The 24,347-nt window shown below is 39.8% G+C and overlaps 1 protein-coding gene across 4 annotated transcripts in view; it reads right to left on the bottom strand.

Annotated features, from left to right (window-relative positions):
* DPY19L4 (dpy-19 like 4) overlaps nt 1-21,644 on the bottom strand; it is a 28,633-nt gene extending 6,989 nt beyond the window's left edge. Inside the window, exons 1-16 of one of the 4 annotated variants that reach the window (XM_090137812.1) lie at nt 21,402-21,644; nt 18,716-18,823; nt 17,661-17,785; nt 16,949-17,039; nt 15,161-15,282; nt 14,152-14,297; nt 12,132-12,255; nt 11,448-11,582; nt 10,673-10,804; nt 10,485-10,583; nt 9,132-9,205; nt 7,207-7,365; nt 5,400-5,519; nt 4,177-4,297; nt 2,666-2,722; nt 1,047-1,129 (exon numbers count right to left, since the gene is read on the bottom strand). In XM_090137812.1, the coding sequence (XP_089993938.1) occupies nt 1,047-1,129; nt 2,666-2,722; nt 4,177-4,297; nt 5,400-5,519; nt 7,207-7,365; nt 9,132-9,205; nt 10,485-10,583; nt 10,673-10,804; nt 11,448-11,582; nt 12,132-12,255; nt 14,152-14,297; nt 15,161-15,282; nt 16,949-17,039; nt 17,661-17,785; nt 18,716-18,823; nt 21,402-21,537 (1,832 nt within the window). In that variant the 5' untranslated portion in view covers nt 21,538-21,644. Of the gene's footprint in view, nt 1-1,046; nt 1,130-2,665; nt 2,723-4,176; nt 4,298-5,399; nt 5,520-7,206; nt 7,366-9,131; nt 9,206-10,484; nt 10,584-10,672; nt 10,805-11,447; nt 11,583-12,131; nt 12,256-14,151; nt 14,298-15,160; nt 15,283-16,948; nt 17,040-17,660; nt 17,786-18,715; nt 21,232-21,401 lie in introns of those variants that run through there. The other 3 variants (XM_090137813.1, XM_031591014.2, XM_031591013.2) reach the window with 3 other exon arrangements.
* Between the last annotated feature and the right edge of the window lie 2,703 nt (nt 21,645-24,347).

Genomic DNA, 24,347 nt, shown 5'->3' with positions numbered 1-24,347 from the left:
AGCACTAAAAAATCCTTTTCATTAAAAATATGAACAGCTGCTACAAATAAGGGCAGTCAAATTGCTCTTAGCTGAGTGAATCTCAATGCAATTCACCATGATTAATTATGTACTTGAAGTGTAATATATGCAGACTAATGTAAAAGCCATTAGGTACTTGGCATTATTCCACTTGCTGCTTTCAAAAGCTGCAGCAGTGACAAACAACATACACTACTATTAACAGAAAGAAGAAATTGGCTGGAACACCATAATTACCAGCCTTGTCTTTTCTGAAGATGAACAGGTTGACATTAAAGACACCATAAATACAGAAAATAATATTCTTTTAAAAATGCATTTAAAGGTAAGTAAGTTATTTGAACACAGGGGACCTCATTTTCACAGAAGTGCAGTTAGTAATGACACAGTTCCAAATTAAATTGAATAAGGCCAGAATCTAGTTCTGAAACTTTTGATGAAGATAAAAATATATCTGTGAAAACATCCTTATTATCAGCTCAGCATTTGCTATGCCCTACCTAGTCAGCCAGATAAAATCCATTGCAGCCTTCTGCTCAAAGGGAAGTTTGAACCCCATGTTACACTCCATGTTTCTTGAGTGAAGTCTCTAAATCTTTACATCAGGCATTTGTTTCACTGGCTTCTGTACAAACGACTTTCATTGTTTCTCTCCCTTGTGGCATTATAGTCAATGTGAATCCTCTAAGCCACTGAAAAGTCAGCATGTAAAGAATCAGGATGTAATGATGCTTTACATGCTGAAGAAAGATATGTCTTTCTTTGGAAATCACATCTAGTAATGATACTAAACATAAGTTGACTGCACATTTCAGGATCTTCTCTTGTAATCAATGATAAACTCCTGCTACTTTGCATGGGAGGAATACCAAGCCTAAAATAATAATTTTTCTTCCCACCTCCCTCTACATCATGTAATGACTTGGCAAGGAAAAGCTCAGATTAATATAGGTAGCTCCACAAAATACTGAGATATAAGTATCCTGGCAAAGAATTAACACAAAAGTGCAGAAATTCATACTTACTTTATCCACGTCATAAGCTCTACTGTATCAGGATCATAGAATTCTTGTAGTTCTGAAAGCTCTGTCATTATCCTAGGGAAAAACTGATGGAAATGTTATTTCATTACAACTATGCCAGACTAAAGGGACAACTTATTATGGGACAGCCACAGTGGATAAGACACCTGGAAATAGGAACCTGCTTTTAGCTGGAAATTCCACCCCCATTACCAGTCTGCAATCAGACAAATTAGGGTAGCACAAGAACAGCTGTCCTATGTTAATATGAGAGTTGTAGCACTCAGGAACTGTAGCATGTAGGAGCTGTTATACAAATACCTGCACCATCCCAGAAATAGAAAGAGAGAGAGAGAGAGAGATGAAACACCACTGCCACCCCCAAAGAGAACCAGCTTCACTGATCACTCAGAGCCCGTAGAAAAATGTAGCTGATGAGGGACTATGCCTGGCTGAGACAGAAGGCAGCTAAGCAGAAAGATGCTGAGCTGTACACTCATCTCTTTAAAGCCAGAGTAACAGAGTACAAGTCTCAGGGCATTTGCACTCCCCTCATCCTATTAATCAAACTTTCCAAGCGCAGGGGTGAGTTGAGAACCCAGAGAGCAAACGCTCACTACTGCTTAAAAGCAGAAGTAGGATTGCCAAGGGATGAAGCCCTCTAGAGTTCAAATCCCCACACTGCTATTGTTAACAAATAATCTGTAAATGAATTCTTTTGTCACTAAGTTTTCTCTATTGTAACTGATTGCATAATTTTGAGCACCTTTAGCTTTTCTTTCCCCCCTCAGGAGAATTATCTGTTACACTGATAGAAGCACATAACGAGTCGGATTACACTGCAAACAAATTATCTATTAAAGACAGGTATTACAGAATTTGTACAGTTATACTTTTATATTTAAATGCCTTGTAAAAAATACTTAAGTTCTTATAAAGCTATTCAGAATAACTTTTCTGAATCTGTCAGTACAGTAGAGAATTAAGGGACATATTTTCTATTTTTTTCAAACCTGCAGAAATTTTAAAAATAATTTTCCAAATATTCTTCTCCCTGTGTGCCAGTCTGTCGGGCAACGTGACTAGAAGTAAAGAACCAAATACTTAATTTAAACAAGGAAACATCTGTAGATTTTTCCTCCCTGTATTGGTGTAAGGATTTAACTCCATTATAATTTGACAGCTTTTCAAACACATTATTTGCCTATGACCTTCCATAATTTTTCTTCCATGTAACCTCTCACTAAAAAGAAGATAGACACACAAAATGCTTTTCAGTATTCTAAGTGTTTATTTGGCAATATTTTCTTTGTTGAGTCAGTTCACATATTCAAAGTGTAAAAGCTGAATGTAATAATGTCTTCATTTAAATTCAAATGCTTCTTAATTACAGTAAGTCATTGTTACCAAACTGAATTGTTAAATACCTCATACTGAAAAATTTAAACAGTTTTGTTTAAAAACAAAACAAAGTAAAATAAATTAAAAAAAAAAAAAAAAACAAAACAGCACATTTTCAGAGGATGTCAGCTTTTATTTCACCTTGACATTATATTTGCTTGGTGTTTTGACTCATATGCTGCCTAAAGACAAAACAAAACACAGAACAGCATGTTTCTTACCTCTTTCCACAAGCTGAATCCAATTATTGTGGGAACTGCCATACTCAGAATGAGAGCCTAGAAAACAGATTTTAGAAGAAAAGGATTATGGATTGTTCTCCATTCTCCAACTTCAAGTATGCTGATGCTGTTTGTATAGCAGTAGGCTACACTGATGCCTGAAACCTTAAGAGTGACTGCAGGTGAATCACTGCAATTTTCTACCAGGAGAAAGCTTTCTGCAAAAAAAATTTGTCTAACTTAGTACTGAGTAACTGATCTGATCCATGTTATATTTACCACTAATATTAGGGACTGTTATCTACTGCTCATCTAAGAATGAATCAGTGCACACATGAAGTATGGACAGAAGAAAAGTAAATACCTCTCAGATACAAATACAATGCAATAATTTGAAAAATGAAAAAAAAAAAAAGTATGAAACAAGCATTTCAAACCTCTGATCTTAATGATGCTTTCATTCAGATTGACAATAGTGACAGGCAAAAACCAGAAATTCACTCTCCAGGACACCATCATTCTAGCTGGTATCCCCTCCACTTTGCAAAAGAAGAGTAGCTCACAGAGTACAAAAAACACTTGGTAAAGAGCATACACAATGCATTCTCTTGGTAATAATCTGTTAACACATCTACTATATGAAAAAGCAGGTCTATATATCAGAAAGCATGTAGTATATAAAGCAGTATGTTTAATATGTATGTGAATATATTTTTATTTTTTACTGGAAGGACACTGTCAACATCTATGATACAATATTAAATAGCATTTGCACTAGTACCATATATAACTTTAAGTTTTAAATATTTATTCTTCTAAGTATCTTGAAATTAGGGCAGAGTAACACCCCATCCTCATTTCATTAATAAAACAAATGCAGAAAGGTGCCAAAAGCAACTCTCATCCCATTATGAACAAAGCTAGAGTTGGAAGTGGAGGAGCTGTTTGCACTACAGCACAAGCTCATCTTTAGTTACAGCACTTCTCTGAAATGGCTACACCAGAACACATCTTACACAAAGTAACTGCAGCTACTATTTCTTAGGAATTTGTTTTACTCTCATTGATTAAATACACCTAACTACCACATTTTAGCCTAATTTCCTAGTGAAACGAGGCTTATGTCAATGCTTGTCTGCATGCCTGTACTTTTTCTTGTGCACTTTTTCTACAGAACATTTGACCTTCTTGGCCAGTCTTAACTAAATACGACAGAGAGCTTGAGGTCTCAAAGATCTATTAAAAGAAATTAAATATGTCTGAGAAACAGAGATAAAGATTGTTCTGCTCCTTGTGAGGAAAAGGCTCTGCTTTATCACCAGATACCAGAGAACATGGGAAAACACGCTGTTAAGAATGCAAAACAAGAAAAAGTAGACTATGTAAGATCTACTGCTTACAGAACTACATGTTCTTTTAGTGGGTTTTTCTTTAAGTCTTAAGTTATTGTTGTTGGAAAAGCGATATGACAGTGAGCTGTAATTTCCAAGACATTGGCAACAGCAGCTCACCAGTAGTATCGGATGCACAGCTTTCAGTCTCAGCCACTTGAAAAGTGTCATCCAAAGTTCAGGAGAGCACACACCAAATGCAGCGAGCATGCAAACATACGGAGTCCACAGATACTTCATTCTGAAAAATATTGCAAGAACTTGGTTGGCACTTTGCACATGTCACTGTATTTTTTTTTCAAACAAGTCTGGATATGCAAGCAATCAGATTGAATTTGATGGCACTGGAGGGCAAAACAAGGAAATCTCTAGCAGGAGAGCAGGCACCTGATTATTTGCTGTAAGATGTAAAGGCACGATCCCAGGTCAAAGATAACAAAATCCTTCAGAGAGTTTAGGGGAGGATGAAAGAAAAAACAAACAAGACTAGTAAAGTCACTTGGCTGTAACAGTTTTCCAGCCAGACAAGGACAAAAACCAGCCATTCAGCAAAGTTGCACAGACACTGTATTATAAGGGATTTCCTGAAGGAAGGAAAGGAAAGTATTTCATAAACAATTTACTATTTGCTGTTTTTGTCTGCCTCTTGAGGATAGACAAGTCAAGACAGCTACTTGGCAACACAACACTTTGCTCACTTTAATAATTTATGCATATTCAGATATTAGGATGATAAATGTAAATGTATAAATACGACTGCCACTTTCCAGCTGATTTGGCTGAGAGCTAGAGTGGAACAAAAAGGTTATCCAAACATAAGCTCCTGAAGATTAAAGAACTAATACTCAACACTATTCTTGGTAATTGTTTCACTGCTGCTTAACATGTCAGGCAAAGGTTTATTCAGTGCTTGTCTACGTACAATAAGATGGTTGACAAATCTTCCACACCTTGAAGAACATTCAAGAACATACACTATCCATCCAAACACTACACAAGATCTCACAAGAACACAATATTCAAAGAATGATAGAGCACTTCTATGCTTAAATACCACAAGGAGAGAGATTCAATTTTCTCTAATTAATTTCTTGGATTTTGGCTGCATTAAAGCTTAAAAAATGCATTGAAGAGACCAAGCACGATTCAACATACTCCTCTATCCAATTTATAGTGAAAATTCTCTTTGCTACCTTCCCTACCAACTAGTACCACTGTATGCCAAATATATTTCTGAAAAGACTTTTGAGTCATAGATACATTTGAAAGGGGCAAATAGCCTATCACATCCAGTTAGGAAATCTCTGTTGCTTTCAAAAGAGATACATCAAAACAAGACTTACCCTTCCAAACACATCGCTAGAGAACCAAGTAAAATTGTGTGAATTACATGATAAACTATTTCTGGCCTCTCTCCAATTCGACCATCCTCAAGTTTAACTGTCTCTTTCAGTGGTTCACCACTGCAGTTGGAGAAAATGAGACATCACTTAATTCAGACATTATCTCAGGCAAAGATGTCAACAAAAATATTTTTATGACCATTAGGTAAGCAGTACACTGAGATCATTCTGTGTCATATCATATACTATTGTTTGCACTGCTTATTTGGTTTTTGATTTGTCAGTGATCTATAGGTACCTGCTGTCCCTTGTGTTAGACTGCAACCTCTTTGGACCAATGGCTGTGAATTAATACAAGATCACCATCTATGACCATAAATTCTATTTATGGTGCTTCAGCAACAAGAGACAATCTAATTCAAGAGCATGCGTACTCCGTAAACATGTAGATGAAGCACTCTGTATGTGTGTCCTAAGTTCTTTCATGTCGTTAAGTTGCTGAAAAATTACATAACCCCTATTACTATGTACACACCATTTTATCACAAAATAGGATTACAAAACCAGTTGCTAGTCATAGTACTAGAACTTCCAGTAATAAATTGCAAATAAAAAAACAATCACAACCCAAATCTTAGAATGAATGTTTTTCTGCAAACATGATAGCAAGACATGAGAAATACATTTTATTCTACCATTAAGTGATACCAGTTACAAAGTTGTAACAAGCAATTAACTGCTTCAAAATCAGAAAGTTTTTACTTTGAGGAGGGAGAAAGTTGATTTTAAACTCTTCTTAAAAACCCATAGGGTATAATGAAGTTACTACTTTTCACAAAGCAATACATAGGTAATAGAGACACTTGCAAAGATCAGAAGAGTCTGCTTTATTGTTTTGAATTTCTCATTTCACCTCCAACATGACATACATTTTCACTTACACCAGTATCACCTGTATCTATTGAAAGTCTTAGTCCTCAAAAAAAGAAAAAAAAAGCCATTGATTTTTGCTGCAGGAAAGTGAGAAATTTGCCCAATACCTGAGCAGTTATACCATTTATCTCCTACCAGGGAGATGTAATTTCCCAACCATTCAGTTTCCAGGATAAATTATGCTAGCATCCTCACAGCCCTGCATTCTGAGTCTGCACGCGGACAGCTCCAGTACCCCTTCTCTCAAGGGAACTGTAAATCACTGTGAAACTACAAATAATTGAGTCTGTGCTACTTCAGCTCTGTTCCAAGCAGCAAAGAGTTATGAACTTGACCACAGTAAACATAAGAAATAAATAAATTACATGGGAGCATTAAAGTTGGAAATCCTCTCAACTCCACCCTTCTCATTTTTTGCAAAACAAAAACTTGGAGAAAAAAAAAAATACCCACAAAAGCAAAGGCAAAAAAAAAAAAAAGACAAATCCTCCAGCAACAATCCAGTGACTCTGCTGTTGGAAAGGGAAAACAGACAAAATACCTTTCTCACAATGGTAAGAGACATAAACGTGACAAAATCGAAAGCCAGATCTCTGCAGGAGTTTCCCTTTTGAAAAACAAAACAAAACAAGCAAGTAAAACCAGAGACAATTCCCTACCCTCACTAGAGGGATGCTCAGGAAGCTCTTTGCTAGAAAACTTTCTGCAGAAGCCTTAGGGCTTTCCACTGCTGCCCATAGCCTTGCAAGCTCAATGGTGCAGTGAGTCCTCACTTAGGCTGAGGCCTCAGCCAGTTACACAATTCTATTCACTTTTATATCTAAGAAGCTCTTATCTCTAACCTCTTATATTCCAATAAAAATAAGTTACTTACCAAATTCTCCTAAAAATGACCTGAGTTACAGAAAAAAGGCAGATAATTAATACTAAAATATAGAAAGGCAACAGTGATGACTGTGTTAGCCGCAAAAAAAAGTCTTGGGAGGGTGCCTGAAGAGATTCTTGACAAAGGAGCCAATTCATTGTAAAATTCCTAGTAAGGCAAAAACATCCCATTAAAAACCAATGACAATGCCACATAGTTTAGGAAGAGAAAAAAATAGTACACAACGGAGCACATTTTCATCTACTCATGTCATAGGAAACTATTTGAAATCCATCTTTGAAAAGTGATATTCTATAATTTGAAACTGCTTTACAAGTACTCTTTATAGTAACTGTCAAAAGCTTATCTTCCAAAAAGAAAGAGTCTGTGATCTGAAGAGGCCAGACTATGACTCTTCCATGTCACAAAACCCAGCCTCCTGTTATGAGGACCACAAAGAACTTTGTTGTCACAGTGGATTAAGATTCTAGAGATACTGATGCAAGAAGGTATGCTTGTCCTCATTCCAAAGGAAAAGTGCTCATCTGAGATCACATACAAGCCCAAAGCATCGTCAAGAATGGAATCCACAATGCTGAAATTCTAATTCTGTAGCTGACCCTACTTGATCATTCCTCTTTCTCAGTTAATAAGCAAAAAGACTATATATTCTGCCAAGAAGTACTATTAATGCATATTCTCGACTGGAATTGATGTGGCACATCATGTAATGAAAGCACTCTTGTCTTTATTCTCTTTTTGCTTTCCTCCCCCTTTTCTTCTACCCTCAAGTGAAGACAAGAGAACTCTACCACTTTCAGTTAGACAGAACCAGTTTTAGGATTAACAGCTGAGCACATTCAAAGCCTTAAGAGACAGATCTTGAAGTTTTAATGCTGCAAGCCACAATTCCAGCATTTAGTTACACAACTTTCCAGGGGTAGTTGCATCCACTTTGTTTCAATCACCATTTCAATGAAGGGCTGCACAGCCTGGAAAGTAATATGTAGCAAGTTGCCGGGGAAATAAACATATCTGTAATACCTGGTAGCTGAAATAACCAAAATCCTGACCAGAAGCAGTCTTGAATTTTTTTTTCAAAACACTTAAGAACATTCATATATGTGTGTTAAATAGTGCATTTTAGTTAAACTCTTAACATCTTGTCTTCCAAAAACGCCACAACATTTTCAGTTGTGTAATGTCATCTTCCAACTCTTCTCCTGAAATGACTTGGAGTAGTTTTGTAAGAGACAGATGCAGCTTACAGGAGAGAGTATCAACTCCAAGCAATTGCTGGCTTGGTTCCAGGAGCTTTTTCTAGTCCTTACCAACATTACACTTGAAGTTATCCAGAAAATCTGTATCCGTGATTTCTTCTTCTCACAGACTAACATTCAACTCTTTTACAGATGCGAACAGTTTTTCTTAGAATCACAATTTCCTCTGACTTTTAAGTTGTCCCTTGTCTTAATTTCTTCTAAAACAAACAGGGTGTTTCAGGTGGTTATTCTTAGAAAACTAAAGAATAAACATCAGTGTTTTGAGGTGGTAATTACTCCTTCATAGCCCTGTTTTCCTGCTATGAGAAGTTAGGACCACTACCCTGATCATATTATCTCTGCTTCCAAGTCTCATTAGAAACATTAGATGGGGTACAAAATGTTTTGCTCTTCAACATAAAGTAAAAAATCTATGTAAAGCTTTCACCCCCGGGCGATGAAAAATACTGAAGTGCCTCAGACACCTCCAGACCTTAAGTAAATCCTATATATGCATCTCTTAAAACTCGTTTGTAAAACCAAGTGAAAAAGGTAAAGTTTCTCTAATTCCTCTATAAATACAGACAAGCCTCTGAAATTTTATACTTCTCAGAGTAGTTTCAGAAGTTTGAATATCTTATAAGGTGTAAAAAAAAAAAAAAATAAACTTACTTAGTTGTGTTTAAGCCAAGTTTTATCTCAAGAAACTTCAGCAAATGCTCATTTTCTTTATGAGGAACAAACATCTGAAAATTAATTTAGCAGAGAAAAATCTCATCAAGTATTGGAAGCAGCCTTCACTACTAACTTCATTCAGATTACAGATTGGCAGGGAAAAATCAGTTATTTGAGACTGAGTTAGAATTAATAAATTAGATTAAGTGTGTCAATTAAGGTATCAATATAGTACTATAAATCTCCACTTAAATGAATCTATCTGTAGGGTTTCCTGCAGACCATCATACACTGCATTTTACACATGTACCCCAAAGAGAGGGCAAATGAAAGCTGTCAACTAGATGTTGGAAGGTTACTGAGTAATGTGAGAAGGATCATGGAAAATGGACATACATTTACCCCCGAGCAAGCCAAAGAACAGTGTTTGGCTCCACTAAACAGTAGGACTGCAGCTTAGCAAAAGTTATGAGCATTTGTAATCTTCACATAAATTGTTTAAGCTGCCAAAGTTCTCTGCACTGTCTACGTAATTTAAGTCATATTTTTCAAGATTAGGTTTTATATTCCTGGAGGTGCAGCAGAGCTAGCTAATCTGAATGGTACAAGAAAACAGCAGGTTTGAGCATTCTCTCAAAATTTTTTAGGGTTCACTATGTTCTGAATTTATAAGTTGATACCGTTTACTAATACAACCAAGGTGAGACATAAGGAAAAAGCACTAATTACATACAAGGCAGGGGTGGGTAAGAGGGAGTTTCTAATCAAAATGCCAGACCAGGTTAAAATCCCATTGAAAATTATAATCTACCCTAAGACTACTAGCTCTTTTCCACACACAAAAATACTGATTTAATTTTCAATCCAATTGGTAGAGGTGATCCAAGTTATAACAAAAAACACACTTATAAAATAGCTAGTGTGTGATTTAAAGAATATTTCAATACTATGCTTTAATCTCAATCTAAAAGCTCCAAACCCCAAACAAAAAAAAACAGCTGCTTGAGTTGTTAGATGAAATATTTTTAGATAAATACATAGATACAAAATTACTCAGTCTTCAGTATTTCAATTTGCTACGAATTAAGCTATTACCTCTCAGATCAGTATCACAGAATCATAGAATGGTTTGGGTTGGAAGGGACCCTTAAGATCATCTAGTTCCAGCCTCTTGCTAGAGCCAGGGATACCTCCCCCTAGACCAGGTTGCTCAAAGCCCCATCCAGCCTGGCCTTGAATGCTTCCAAGCATGTATGATAAGCAACACTTCAAAAAACATTCCCAAGATATAACTGTTGCTTTCCATTTAGATTATAACAATTAAAATAGCTTTGTACAGCAGAATCTTACCTTTAGTAACAAGTTTAGTGTCAGTGTTACTGTGAGTACCAAATAAATGTACATAATTTTCAACATTCTCGACACAAATGTACCTTTCTTCACATTCATCTGCAAAAACAGTTTGAGAATGTCGTATCACTTGGAGTTCAGTTCAAGTAATAAAATCTACATTCAGAGTTAGAGGAGAGTCTTGTTACCTGAAGGTATTTAGAGAGCATTAAAGCTGCTACAAGACTAAGTAATGGTGACACTAGTAAGGCCGAATTTTCAAACTGCAATAAATACCCGAGGAAGAGAGAAAACATGTAGATTTTGTACACTTCATGCACCTGTCGACAAGAAAAAATAAAATTACAATGGATACACATTCTGCTTCCTAGAGCACATAGACAGTTCACTGCATTTCCTTGCTAATCAGGAGATTAATGGATACATTTCAATCCTCCAGCTCAGGAGGCTAGCAGGGTACAATCTGGCTGTGAAAAGTATTTCATACCAAAACAATCCTGGTCAGCCTCAGGAACAAGCACACCACTGCTCCACAAGAAATATGAAAAATACCAAAAGTAGTAGTAATATTTTACAAGGACTCTTTATTCTGTAGCACTGTGCTGTAGCAGTAACCACAGTGTAACAGCATGAAAACACACAATTTGGGTGAAGGAACTGACTACTGTCAACACATCCTTTACCTGTCCTCACAAAAACTTGTTCAGTTAACCTAAGGAATACATGTTCTGCTACTGACACTCACTTTGTTATTTAATAATTGACAAGCAGATCTTATAAATTCCAAAAGTTAATTCTTTAGAACAAGTTTAAAGCTATTTCATTCTCCCAGTGGTCAGGACACGTGCTTCAGCTGGACCCAAGCTGTGAGACACTCAAGTCATCGCCCAGTGTATGCTCTTTGGAGCAGTATGAGGCTGTATTTCAGTCCTCAGTTATAGGTAGGCTGACGAGTTCTAGTACCTTCTCTGACTGTGCCAGGGCAAAACTGTCAAGCAGAAAAAGAGACACGGCCTGGAGAAACAGGAGGTAATGACTGTACTCCCACATCATCATGAAGGTGTATGTTGAAGCACTCACCAAAAGGTAACAAAATTTCTAGAGGGAAAAAGAACAAGAGAAAAAGAAAACAAAAAACTTTAATTTGATATTTATGCATCTCTGTCACTAAGCAAGTGAGAGATCATTAAACCAGAAATTACAGAAATTCACTATTTTAGGAAATAATTAAGATACAGAATTTAGACTTATTTAACACCTCAGACAGAAAAAAAAAAAAGTCATTACTGAAACACTCAAAAACATTCAAAGCCAGTCGGAAGAAACGCCTTTGTCAGAGAGAGGAAGCTATCACCATCTTCTCCCAGCAACAGGAAAAACAACAGAATAGCTTACACATTGAGAAAAAATTGGCATCTGTTCATCTTAAAAAGGCAGCACGCAGCTAATTACTACACTGTTCTCTCTTAACCCTCATTGGGGCATAACAGAGCAGGGCACTTTTGCTTAGCAAAACCCACACGTGCCTATGTGAAATCCAAGCAGCTGTTTCAAAAAGAACAAACAAAACACCTGTTTTCTGCAGGTAACTACTCTAGAGCACAGTTCTATCACCAATTCTTTATTAAGAAATTAATTTTCTTTTACCTCTGCAGAACAATTTAGGTTTTTTTTTAAATAGCCTGTGAGAGCTGCTACTTGACATGCAAAATATGGCAAAGCCCAATTTTCCCTTGATGGTATGGAGTAATCAATTCTTGTTGTATCTGTCCTAGAATAAAGTACAGACAAACAAAATTATTAAAGATTTATGGAACAAAAATATCAAGGAAAGCCTAAATGTCACTTTTAGTTAGCACTGTGGCCTTGCAAGCAAGCTATTCCTGTAAAAAGTTCAAAGTAACACTAATACAGTTTTGCTGCTGATACAGGTCACAAATTTAATATCAGCACAGAAGGCCCAATCTTCACTCATTAAGCACAACTCCTAATGAGTTGGAATTTACAGGATTGAAGCCAAGAAGCAGGGCCTCCAGCCATTTCTGCCCACACCTCCACAGGAGATGTCACATTATGATGGTCTCGTTATGGATATGACAGCAGCCTTTCATGTTACCATGAATATAAGCTGAGAGAAAAGAGCACTTCCAGTTCTCACACATGATGTTTTAGGAGTGAATTGGCAGTAGAGCACAACGTACTTAGAATCCAAAGCAGTGCAGCACCAGCAGATACTTTGTCTACAGGGAAAACTCTGCCCAGAAAGCAAGAGATTAAAGATGGACAGGAAGCATGGGACAGAACAGCAGCAGGGTCTTCTTGTGGGATGACCTGACAGTATCTGCACAATTAGAGCTGTAGGAAAAAGTTATACAGAGTGCTACAGTGACTCAGAAGCACAAGCGACACTTTCAAATGTGATCAAAGGTACTGGTTTCAGAGGTACATAGTCTTCTTTGTGTCTACTATGCTTTTAAAAAGGAGCTTGAAGCTCCTTTATCATTTAGATATTTGAAAGCACCACCTTTCATTTTTAAAGCTTAAGCATCTCAAAGAGGTGCTCTTGGAGCTTTAAACTACTGGATCTTTCAATTGGTTACGTGTTTAATATTCCTTGCTGTTGAAAAAAGAGACAGATTTATTCACCATTTTTCCTACTTCTCACTGCTCACATCAGGTTGGTGAACAGTATTTTTATCTATTAATCATAGATTTGGTCATGATGACTTCACATTCCAAAAAGATGTAAAGATACTTCTCAACAGTTCAGCTTTAAAGATACATCTCTAATACTTGGCCTGTCCATAGCTCTTATTTTTGAAAGGGCCTCAAATTTTTTTAGAATTAATAAGTGCTGGAGTCAAGGCTGGATGTGGTTCTGGGCAGCCTGGTCTAGTGGTTGTGACCCTGCCAATGGCAGGGAGGTTGAAACTAGATGATCTTTGAGGTCCTTTTCAACCAGGCCATTCTATGATTTTATGATAAGTGTCAAGTTCACAGAAAGTCCCAGAGCTATCTGGTGACAAAGCAGGAACCAGACTGTTCCAATTGCCAAAATGAGGTTCCCTATCACTGTGGTGCTTCATAAAAGGAAGAGATACTTTCATGCAAACAAAACACTATAAGATGAAAAAATCTTGAGGTCAGAATCATTTAAGAAGATTCCACACTGCACAAAGAAAAGCTACAAAAAAGCAGATTAAAAAAAAAAAAAACAAAAAAACAATCAAAGTCTTTTTCCAGAAAAAATGTGCTTGGTCATTTCCTTCAAAGCAACAAAATAATGGTCACAATGTTTAGAGCTAGTCACAGACAATAACTTCGTTTTCAGCAACTTCAGAAATTTGTTTTCATTCTTCATCAGAACAAAACCAAAATCTTCTGATGAATGTTTTTACAAAATGGAACTGTGTGAAAATATTCATGTATTCACACATGCTCACAAACTCAGGCCAATTGTCAGCGTGGCTGGTTTGGACAGCAGAAGGCCCTTCCATTAATAAAAGCATCAGCAGAATCAGTGCATCTCTGGGAAACATTCTGCATTCAGTACAAGAGCTTGCTCTCACAGTGAGAACACCAAGCTTAATAGAAAGCATTTTATTCCACTCTAACATTTTCAAATGCCTTATTAAGAAACTAGATTGTATAAAGATATTTTTCTTACCTGTTAATAATGAACCATGCTACAGTCAGCATTCCTGCCAGCCAAGTCCCACTCATAACCCAACTGGTTACAAACAATGCAGTCACATAAATTCCCTGCAGTCCAAAAACTATACCAATGTAGAAATACACTGGTTCAATAACTTCCTGAAATTACAAATAAAAATGAAGAGACATAGCAGCAACTGAGTTGAAGCTGGAAATTATTGCTATTTACTGCTTGCATACTGCTAACAGTGTGCTAGATGCTTCACAAACAGGTAAGAGACAGCTTCTATTCTAGAAAAGAATCAAGCATGCTTTTACTGGGGCTCAGGAGGACAAAGCAGTGTTGACTGACAGCACACTCAGAACTCAGCTTGCTACTGCTATGACTTTTGCATGTGCACCAACACTGTATGTGTCAGATTTGAAAAAAAAAAACCATACTGCAGTGAGATATAAGTTTATAGGACTACTGAAAGAAATCATGCAGGAGAAGAACTCTGAAAAGTAAAGATGTAGCAAAAATGGTTCTAAATACAGGAGAGTACATATATAAATATATATAAATGAAAAAAACCAAAGAGATAAATGATAAATGAGAGAGTATAAAGCAGGACACAAGTATGCAGCACAAGCAGAACAAAGCCCATGTGGAGCAGAGAGAGACAATAGGTGCATATACAAAAATGTATTCCCCTTTTACCCACATGGAATGGATAGAGACAGGTACCACTGTAACAAATGTCAGTACTCTGAAGGATCTAACTTTTTATATTGAATGAGTAGCACAGTTACTCTTAACATTTTTAAGTGGTTTGTAGAAGCAAAGAAATATCGGACAGAAAAGTATAGTGTATATGAAGCCCCCAAAAAATCCTACTCCAAATGCTGATGAGGAGAACATGGAGCTGGTGGTAGGCTTAGCTCAATTAATTCAATAAAAATTGCATGTATTTACTGTATGCAGCAGAGAAAGGCACACGTGCACACACTGAAAGCAGAGAAAGCAGAAGAAATGCACATACTTCACTACCAGATGCTTGATATAATACACTGGCAATCAACTCAGGGTACAAGGTCATCTGCTGGACTGCATTTATTGTCTTCAACGATACTGTCTTATTGTTGTGTGTCAACTCATAAACACCTACAGACAAAAGAAAATTATTCTTGGAATCACTTACTACTGCTGTTCTTGAAAGGGTGCATGTATATTCAAAGGTAGGGGGAAACAGATTTGACCACTGAAGCTACTGACTGATTTAACATTTCTAATTTTAAAAGGAAGAAGAAATTATTGTTTTATATGGCAATGCATCCTACTGATACTGCAATTCAATTACTACTGCTTTTTGAACTAGTCTTTAAGCAGAAGGTGTCTCCGCCCACCACCAAAAAAAGAAAAAAAAAACCCATAGTCTTTTCAGAATCAACACAATCATGCAGTCCTATAGGTCACCTTCACAGGAGGTTCTTCAGAAGTGACACAAAGATCTATGAGGGATGAGCAGGATGCATTAAACCTGCATACACAAAGAGGTCAGATATGATGGCCTTCTCACCCCTGCATTTCTGAGAATTCTACCAATCTCTCAACACAATACACCTCTGTATGGGATTGAGATAAAGTTGGCATACTTGTAGGATACATCACTCTCAGAGGTATTATAACTAAAACAATAACTTGTCATTACTTGGGACAATGGAGGGAAGGGGAACTAAATACTCCAACTAAAAAAAAAAAAAAAAAAAAAAAGAACAATAACCCCAACAACAATGAAACAGCAAAACAAGATTACTGTTTCCAACTCCAAACATATCCTGGTGTGTGGTCTGCAGCTGCTTCTCTGCAGGCCAACCTCACTCTTACAGAGCACAAAAAACCATGCTCAGCACTGCCATGACACACCTCTGTAAACTGTGTGCCTCCAAAATACCAAGTAAACATACAAGTTTTGCAGGGCCAGCTGCAAAACGCCCACAAATAAGGTAGTCCATCTGTCCACAACAGCAGAAAACCTTCCAGAGATAATGAGAAACTAATTATACCAAAGCCCTTTTGTACACTACTGGCACATGCTACACATCAGCTGGGAAACTGCTACCAAAAAGACTATACCTATAAAGTTCAAATGGCTTCAGATTTAGTTTCATAAAAGGATCGAACTAATTCAATAGCTTAATTCTACAACGAAGAGCTGCTCACCCCTTCCTCCCTCCCAGCATTCTCACCTTTCCCCTTGAGCTAACCCTGGTGCTCTTCTGAAGTCACTGAAATAGCAAAAAACTGTTTAAGCTTCTTTTCAGTGTCTTAATTTTCCACAGGTTCAAGGACACGACCCAGTCATTACAGATAGGAGCGAGCTCCAGAGCCAGTGCAGGACAGAGAGCTGAAGCACAAAGGGAAAAGATACCACTGCAACCAGCTTCTTCTTGTCCCCCGTGGTTTCTGTCCCCCTCAATCTTCATCATCATCCATTCATCAGAGCTGTCAGGTTTAGGAATGGTTGGCAGGGACAGCACTGAGCAGATCAGCTCTTGACAGAAACAATTCTATCTTCTGACAAGGGACGAAACAGGAATTTCCATCCCACATTTCCAAATTAAATAAAAATCATTCTTTCAGGGATAAAAATCAACTATGCAGCATAGGCAAACCTAACAACTATGGGACAGTATCAGCATAATATTAATCTAACTCTCCAAAGTTCAGTCAGTGTGCAGTTTTTAGTTAACCTAACAAATTACAAGAGTATTTGTCTCCAAAAGGGGAACAAGACCTTTCAAGGTTAAGAAAATAAACATTTTTGTACCTCTTTCAAAGGAAGGAGCCTTTAGCAGTTCCTTATAGAATGAGTAATAAATGGCGCTGTCACCCTGAAATGTAATTTCTCGTTCAAGTTCCTAGGGAAAAAAAATAGATATATATTCACCTGCAATCTCTTCTCATAGAAAACCATACATTTTTAGATAGACTGGTTTTGTAATACTGCACATGGTTATGACTCCACTGTACATCTCCAAAATATTCCACAGAACATTAATCTTCCCAGCTCCTCCGTCAGGTATATAACGCTCTATAACTTAGCAAGCATGCTCGGAATGAGAGCAACTGAAATCCATGTTGTAAGTCAGTGGGAGACCCACAGGATCACTTCATAGTCACAGACCTTAATTTCATTCGACTTTCCATAATCCACTGAACAACAGTTCTTACAGCACACATCCTTGACATTTAGCTTATATTAAACATAGTTTATCCCAGTGCATATTTTTTTCCTCCAAATTTTAGAGAAGTTATTTCAACTAATCAAGATGAATTAAGGAAAATCAGATAAAAACACGACCACACAGAACTGCTGTGAGTAGGAGAAACATCAGTTTTTAAAAAGCTATTTCAAAGACAGAGGCCCGAGTAGAAAGGCACGGGATTCTGAAAGCAAGCAGTTCCAAGCTGGCACAGATCAGCTTCGATTTCAAGGACACAATTTGGCTTTTGTTTCAGTAGTTTAACTTTTTCTTTACCTGCCTGCTGGAAAACCAGAATTTCCGTTCATGATATGTGGAGAGGTACACAGCATACATCATTCCACTAGTGACTGCCGCAAGACAGCCAAAGAAAAGTTTCGCAAAACGCTGAATTAACATATCTGAAAAGGGACAGTGAAAAAGCTAAAATAGTCCAGAGGACTTAAAAAACAAAGAGCATGCCCTAAGTACGACTTGTTCTGAAGAGCAAGTAAATATACCGGCATCAGAATTAGCAGCACAGGTACATTGAGAACTGGATTGTTATTCCTTTGCTGCAGTTTTCTCTCTTGATTACTACAACTGTCTCATGGGCCATTTGGATAAAGTACCCACACACTGCACTGCAAATTTATCACCCTTCTAACAAGCTTCAATTGTAAAGGAATTTCAATAACAGAAAATGTATTACAAGTAAAGAGAGAAAACTCCAGGCTTCACTCGAAACACCGTAAAATTCTTAAACACATCAACAGAAAACACATCTACCATCAATACCAAGATATTCTGTTCCCAGTTCTTCTTTTCAAATGTAAAAAGAAGGAAATATATTTTACCCACTTCTTTCAACTGGTATCTACCTCCCCTGTAGCTCCCTCAAGTCAGTATGTGCTTTTAACTTAAAAGCTTTTGGTAGCTTGATGAGCGTTTGCCTGAAATTACACCTGGTCTTAGTTCTGTGCCTTGAGAAGCTGTAGGTAGTCTGTGTGTGTGCTTGTTTCAGTATGGTTATTTCATGCTTTTCAGCTTCTCAACATAAAGATAACTGCAGATGCAATTAAAATATTTATGTGTGCTCAAATAGACAACAATCAGATTCATAACATCCTCCCTTCAAGTGAAACAACCCAGGAACAGCATTTTACTCTGCAATACATAACATGTCATTATTGAAGAATTCTAATGTGAATGCCTGTTTTTCTTGAAATATTCTGAATTAGATTTTTGAATAAGTCTGTTATAAATTACTGTGCTAGAAATATATTCCCATAAATGTAAAAGAAGAATGAATTTAAAAAAAAAAAATTAGAACTAAAAATTCTGTAGCTTACATTTTGGCGATCTTCCCAGCTTAGAGTTTTCTTTGTTTCCCTCCTCTGGAGCCATTTTGTCAGATTCTGTGCAGTTTTGTTTCCTTCTCTGTCGCAGGTCTGCTGCCCCTGAGGACATTTTTTAGGAAGTTATTGCAGCAGTATTCCTAAAATCACACCCTGAGAAATCCCTGCGGCAGCAGGTAACAGCCAGTTACCGCTGCGGTTCAGCCACACAGCAAACATATTTGACAAAAACACTCAGCTAAAGTATTTCACGTACCTAACTAAAACAGTGTAACAATGCAGAGATCAATTTGTATGCTATTCCTTTGAAAATCGGTTTTTCTGGAGGCCGTACTGCAGGATTGCCCAGAGCTCAAACTGGAAGTTAGCTGTTTTATTCCCTGGTGAACATGTTACACAAAGGAAGGAAAGAGGAAGAGCAGGTAAGTTGGCTTTGACGCTGGGACAAATCAGTGCCACTTCCATTCAGGTTTAACTGTAACAGCACTGCAGAATTGCCATCTCACTGACCTACTGCCCAACAGTGGCTACAGAACTCCAACCAGTGCTCTCCCCTCTCATACAGCCGTTCCACTTTCAGTTGCAGCGTCTGTCTTCCAAACCTGAATAAAGCTGATAACGACTCTGCTGATATACTCACATCAAAACTGGTCTGTTTTTAAATCCCAGTACTTGGATTTTTAAGTTAGAAACAAGAAGGTAATACAAGCAAACTGTTGAAATGGTGCCTGCCCATAACGGAGTACCTGCATTTGTGTTCCAACAGGATTTTCAAACAACTACACATTATTCTAAACAGACCAATTGTACCATGCTTCATGGAATGAACAGAAAATACCTAACTTCTTCCATAGAACAAGGATTAGAAAACCACTAGACAAAACCATGTTTAAGTCATTCAATGTCACATTTACCATGATGTCAAACCAAAACAAAAGACACACTGGTACTTCTTCATGTGCTGTGCATTAAGCCAATCAGCAAAGCAAACACAGCGCTCTGCAATGTGAAGTCACTTGTATCACACAAGATAACACTGGAGAAAGTATTTAGATCACCAGAACAGCCAGACTGCTTGCAAAGCCAACTGCCTGGCCTTGTCATCCTGGTTACAAGCAAAGCTATGGAGTGAAAACACAGGAAGAAAGTGTATTTCCTTCTTTCCTCTAGCACATTGATGAGCCAAACTGGGAGTGTAAGATGCCTGTAAAGGCCAGGGTTAGCAGCAGCAACAGAAAACTTCTAAAGAAAAGGAAGTTAAAATCCTAATTCTGAAATGGCTACACCTCTGTCAGCAAATAATGCTCAGTAGATCACCCTCCCCCCCCCCCCAAAAAAAAAACAGTGATAACAAAAGGTACAAGCATGCAATTTCTGTTTCATTTGCAGCTGCCTCCAACAAGAACAGTGTTGTTTCCACTCTTATGAATCCTTTACATGGGGTGAAATTAAAGTCAAACAAGGTGATGACTAAAAATAATGTAGGAGTCTGAACTGATGACACAGCCTCTGTCTGGTACCTCTCTATTCAGCAAGCAATTTATCATCCAAGATTGCTCTTTAGTTCCCTTCAAGTTCTCATTACGTTTTTAACTCTTGCCTAGAGAACACTCTGCTTAGTTGTGGGTATCTCTTGCAGCCTCCTTGCTCCTGTGTGCCACACCAGTAATCCATCTGTTGCCTGCAAAGGGACTGCAAAGGGATTGCTGTCCGCAGTTCCTGTTCTGTCATCGAAAGACAGAGAAGTGGGAAACGTTCAGAGAAGGACCAAAAGAACAATCAGGGGTGCGTGCCATGGCTCCCATACAAGGCTCAGCGCGCAAGTTAGGCTATTATCATTGGTCTGCAAAGATGATGGGACAGATATCTGCATACATATATCTGCGTACAGCCCTGCTCCTCACACGAGGATACCGGAGCCGGCTTGTGGCAAATTGCGCCCTGAAGGGGTGTTCCTACCCAAGAGCGCTCCGTGCACGAAGAGCTCACACGGCCCCGCCAGCAGACGGCCGGAGGAGCACAAAGAGCCGAAGACTTCTTTCTGAACACGTGGAAATCACCACCAGCTTGGGACGCCCCCGAGCTGGGGACAGCCGGGAGACGCAGTGGGACAGCGCGGGGTGCGCGCTTCCCTCTCGCGTTTCTCACAGCGCTCACTGCGCTTCTCCCAGGAAAGCCATTCTCCCACAATGCCATCTCAGCCCCCACCAAGGGGGCCGGCCTGGAGGAAAACGAACGCGGAGCGAGCGAAGAGCTGCAAAACATAACAACGGGGAAACGGAGGGGATGCGGAGCCGAGCAGCACCCGCAGCGCCGGAGAAGGGAAGGGGCCGGGGTGCTCGCTGAGGGGCGACGCCAGGAGGGCTGAGCGCAGCGCGGCTGCTGCTGCTGCGCAGCGAGGAAAAGGAGGAGGGCTGTGCTCGGCGCGGGGGCGAGATCGAGCGTCCCGAGGCAGGAGCAGGAGCAGGCGCAGGCTTCGCCTCCTCGCGTCGGCCGCCGCCCCGCAGCGCTGCCTGGGGCCGGCGGGAGAGGAGCGCGAGCCGCCCCGCCGCGGCCGTGCGCTCCGGCCGGGCCGGCCCCGCGCCGCCCTCCTTCCCCCCGTCACCCGGAGGCGGCCGGGCCCGCCCCGCGGCGGCGGAGGGGTCGGGCTGGGGGTGACGCCCGCGCCGCCGCCCCTCACCTTCCTCCATCCTGCGGCCGCCGCCCGCCGCCGGGGCCCCCCGCCGCTCCGCGCGGGACGGGGAGGCCGCCCCCTCCGCGCTCCGTCCGCCGCCGCCCGCCTCCCGTCGGCCCCGCGGGCGGGAGCGCTCTCGCATACCACGGCGAGCGGGAGCGCCGCGGCCCCGCACTTCCTGGCGCCGCCGCCGTGCCGCTGCCGGGCGCCCGCCGCGGGGGAACGGTGGCGGCGAGGCGAGGGAAGCGGCGGGGCGCGGCGCGGCGCGGCGTACCGAGGCGGTACCGAGGCAGGCGGCGCGCTCTGCCCCGCTTCCGGGGGAAGGCGCTGCCCCTCGCTCCTGCCGGCCGCGGAGCTCTATGGAAAGGAAAACGCGGTAGCGCCGCGCTCTGCCGCCTCCGCCTGGCGGCCCGGCTGCGGCCCCGGGGCCGCTCATCGGAGGGGCGGCCGTGGCGCAGCGCTGCTCAGCGCGGCCCTGAGGGCTTGTAGCTGCCGCTCTAATGTTTCCCATTACGGCCTGCTTTTAGGGCAGGAGGTCTTGTTTGGGTAAAAGAAGGGCAGCGGACGAGCATAAGAACGCGGGGAACCCGGCGTGCCGGTTATCAGCGCCCCTGCAAAGGAGGGACTTGGGGGAACGGGGTTATTCCCCGCGTGCTGCCTGGCAGAGCCCTCAGACCCTAAGGGTTGGCACGGACAGCCGTGTGGAAGTTAACAGAAGAGCTGGGAAGTGTTGTGTTTGCTGACATGATCTCAGTCTTGGCAGGAGGAGCGATTAAGGAGTCGGTGAGGTTGGAAAAGACGAGTATGATCACCTGGTCCCACCGCCACCCCCATGGTGCCCACTGACCACATCCCTCAGTGCCACATCTCAGTCCTTGAACACCTGCAGGGGCGGTGACTCCCCCACGTCCCTGGGCAGCCTGTGCCACTGCATCACCGCTCTTCTGGGAAGGAATTGTTCCTACTATCCAGCCTGGGTCTGGGGATGCAGCACTGCCTGCAGCCAGGCTGCTGTCCTATCAGCTGCTAGAAAGCAGATTGGCTTTCTTGTCGGGCAGCTGAAAGGACAAACTAAACCAATCTGTGTATCCTGTTGGAGCGTAAAATGAGATTTATAGGTTTCCTGGATTTTTTAATAAAATTTAAAATACGTCTGCGATTGTTGATTTATTGGATAGTTAAAAGAGTTGCTTATGTTTTTAATGATCCGTAAATTACCGCTGCATTTTTAATGTAGTTGGTTTTTATCTGTTTTATTTTTTTCATAACTTGATTCTATTATAAGTTACTGGAATGAGCACAAATAATCACTGCAATCAAAACAACAAAAACAGTAAATACTTGTAATCAGACCATTAATACATGGACAGGAGCAAAACAAATGACTGTACAGTTATGCTGTAAACTTTGGTCTTCTTAAGCCTTCTTTGTACCACTGTTTCATGCTGTACCTCGTTCCATTTCCTGTGCAATGCTGCAATGTGTCCAAACTGCTCAATTGTTTGTAATTTTTTCCAAGGTATTTTGTAGGAAAATGGAAGGTAAGAGAATCAAAGATCATTTTTCATGCAAGTTTCTTTCTCTCAGCACAAATGGCCTGAAATATTTTTTCTGATTAATGTTGAAAATGTTACTAACGCTCCTCTTCAATCTTTCAAAACACTTTCTGTAACTAGTGTTATATGCAAGTTCTTTCATTTGGCAGCTTATTATGTGTCCTAGACACAGTGCTGTAATACATTAAAATGAATAAATATAAGGATGTTGTGTACTTTTCCCAAGCTTTCTCAGTACAAGCATGAATTGCGTATCTGTGTTTTGGCATTACTCCTCTATTTACATACTATTTCCAAGCCCTGCAGACATAACTTTTCTTTTTGTTTACAAGTCCACGTTATTGATGCTTTCTAGTTTAAAAATATTTTTTCCTGTTATAGAGATATCATGAGGCAAACAATACGCAGGTGGGCTTTAGAGTAATGCATTAATATTGGGCGTATTTGTCATTCTTCAAAAGAGAAGAATCTGTACTTGTTTATTTTGTAAACAAACATACAAATATATTTTTTTCTTAAACAAAGAAAATACTTCCCATGCCTCAAAATGCTGTAAAGTTTCGTTGCAGTGACTACTGCAGGTACTTCACCTGTTTGGCCTTTCTGGGGGTTAATTTTGTGGCTGTTCTGTGATATCAGCATCCCAAGTTTTTGCTTATTTTAACTATTTTTGACCCTTTCCTCCTCAAAACTGTTTGTTCTGCTGGGATGTAAAAAATGCGATCTGTATAAGGTCAAGGTTTTTCATTGTGCTGTCCCTCTGATATGGGAAATTCGAAGAATTAAGTGTAGGGAAAAAGGAAGATAATGACAGCGTGGGATCCGTGCTTAAAACCAGAACCAAGAAGTCAGAAAATTAAACCTCACAGAAAGAAATAAACTGTTTCAAACTCTGTGTTTTCAGGGTGTGATTTTCCTGTGTTTCTGTGTCCTCCTCTTGTCCTAACCCTATTTATCATGCTGGATAAGTAGGGTGTGGACAAGAAATTGTCAGGTTGGGCAGTTCTTGAAAGCATCAGGTGCATCTTCTGTGCCAGGTTATTCAGAGGTGGTTGCAGGAAGCCCTTCCATTAAGATTTTTTTATAGAACTATAGAGAACCTTTGGGATTTCTCCACTCTTTTAAACCTCTTCCTACTTTACAGTGTTTCTGATCACTTCAGCTATTGCTGCATTGCCTAGGATGTGAGTAAGTCAGATTCTACTGACATCTGCTTCATTGTAAAACTCACTTAATGCCCAGTAAATCAACAGAACTCATTTACATTTGCACTAGTGAAACCAGCTGGACACTCAGAAATGTGCTTCTAATGCTCTTCTGTTTGCTTGAATCCTCTAGTTGTAAATCTGTGGTTTGATTTCTACTGGGGCCTTTGTAATTTTCCTTATCCCTTGTT

Source organism: Phasianus colchicus, chromosome 3, assembly GCF_987193195.1.
Source record: "Phasianus colchicus chromosome 3, bPhaCol1.hap1.1, whole genome shotgun sequence".
Taxonomy (NCBI): Eukaryota; Metazoa; Chordata; class Aves; order Galliformes; family Phasianidae; genus Phasianus; species Phasianus colchicus.
Note: the sequence above shows the minus strand (reverse complement) of the source record. Positions and strands in the feature narration are given on the sequence as shown.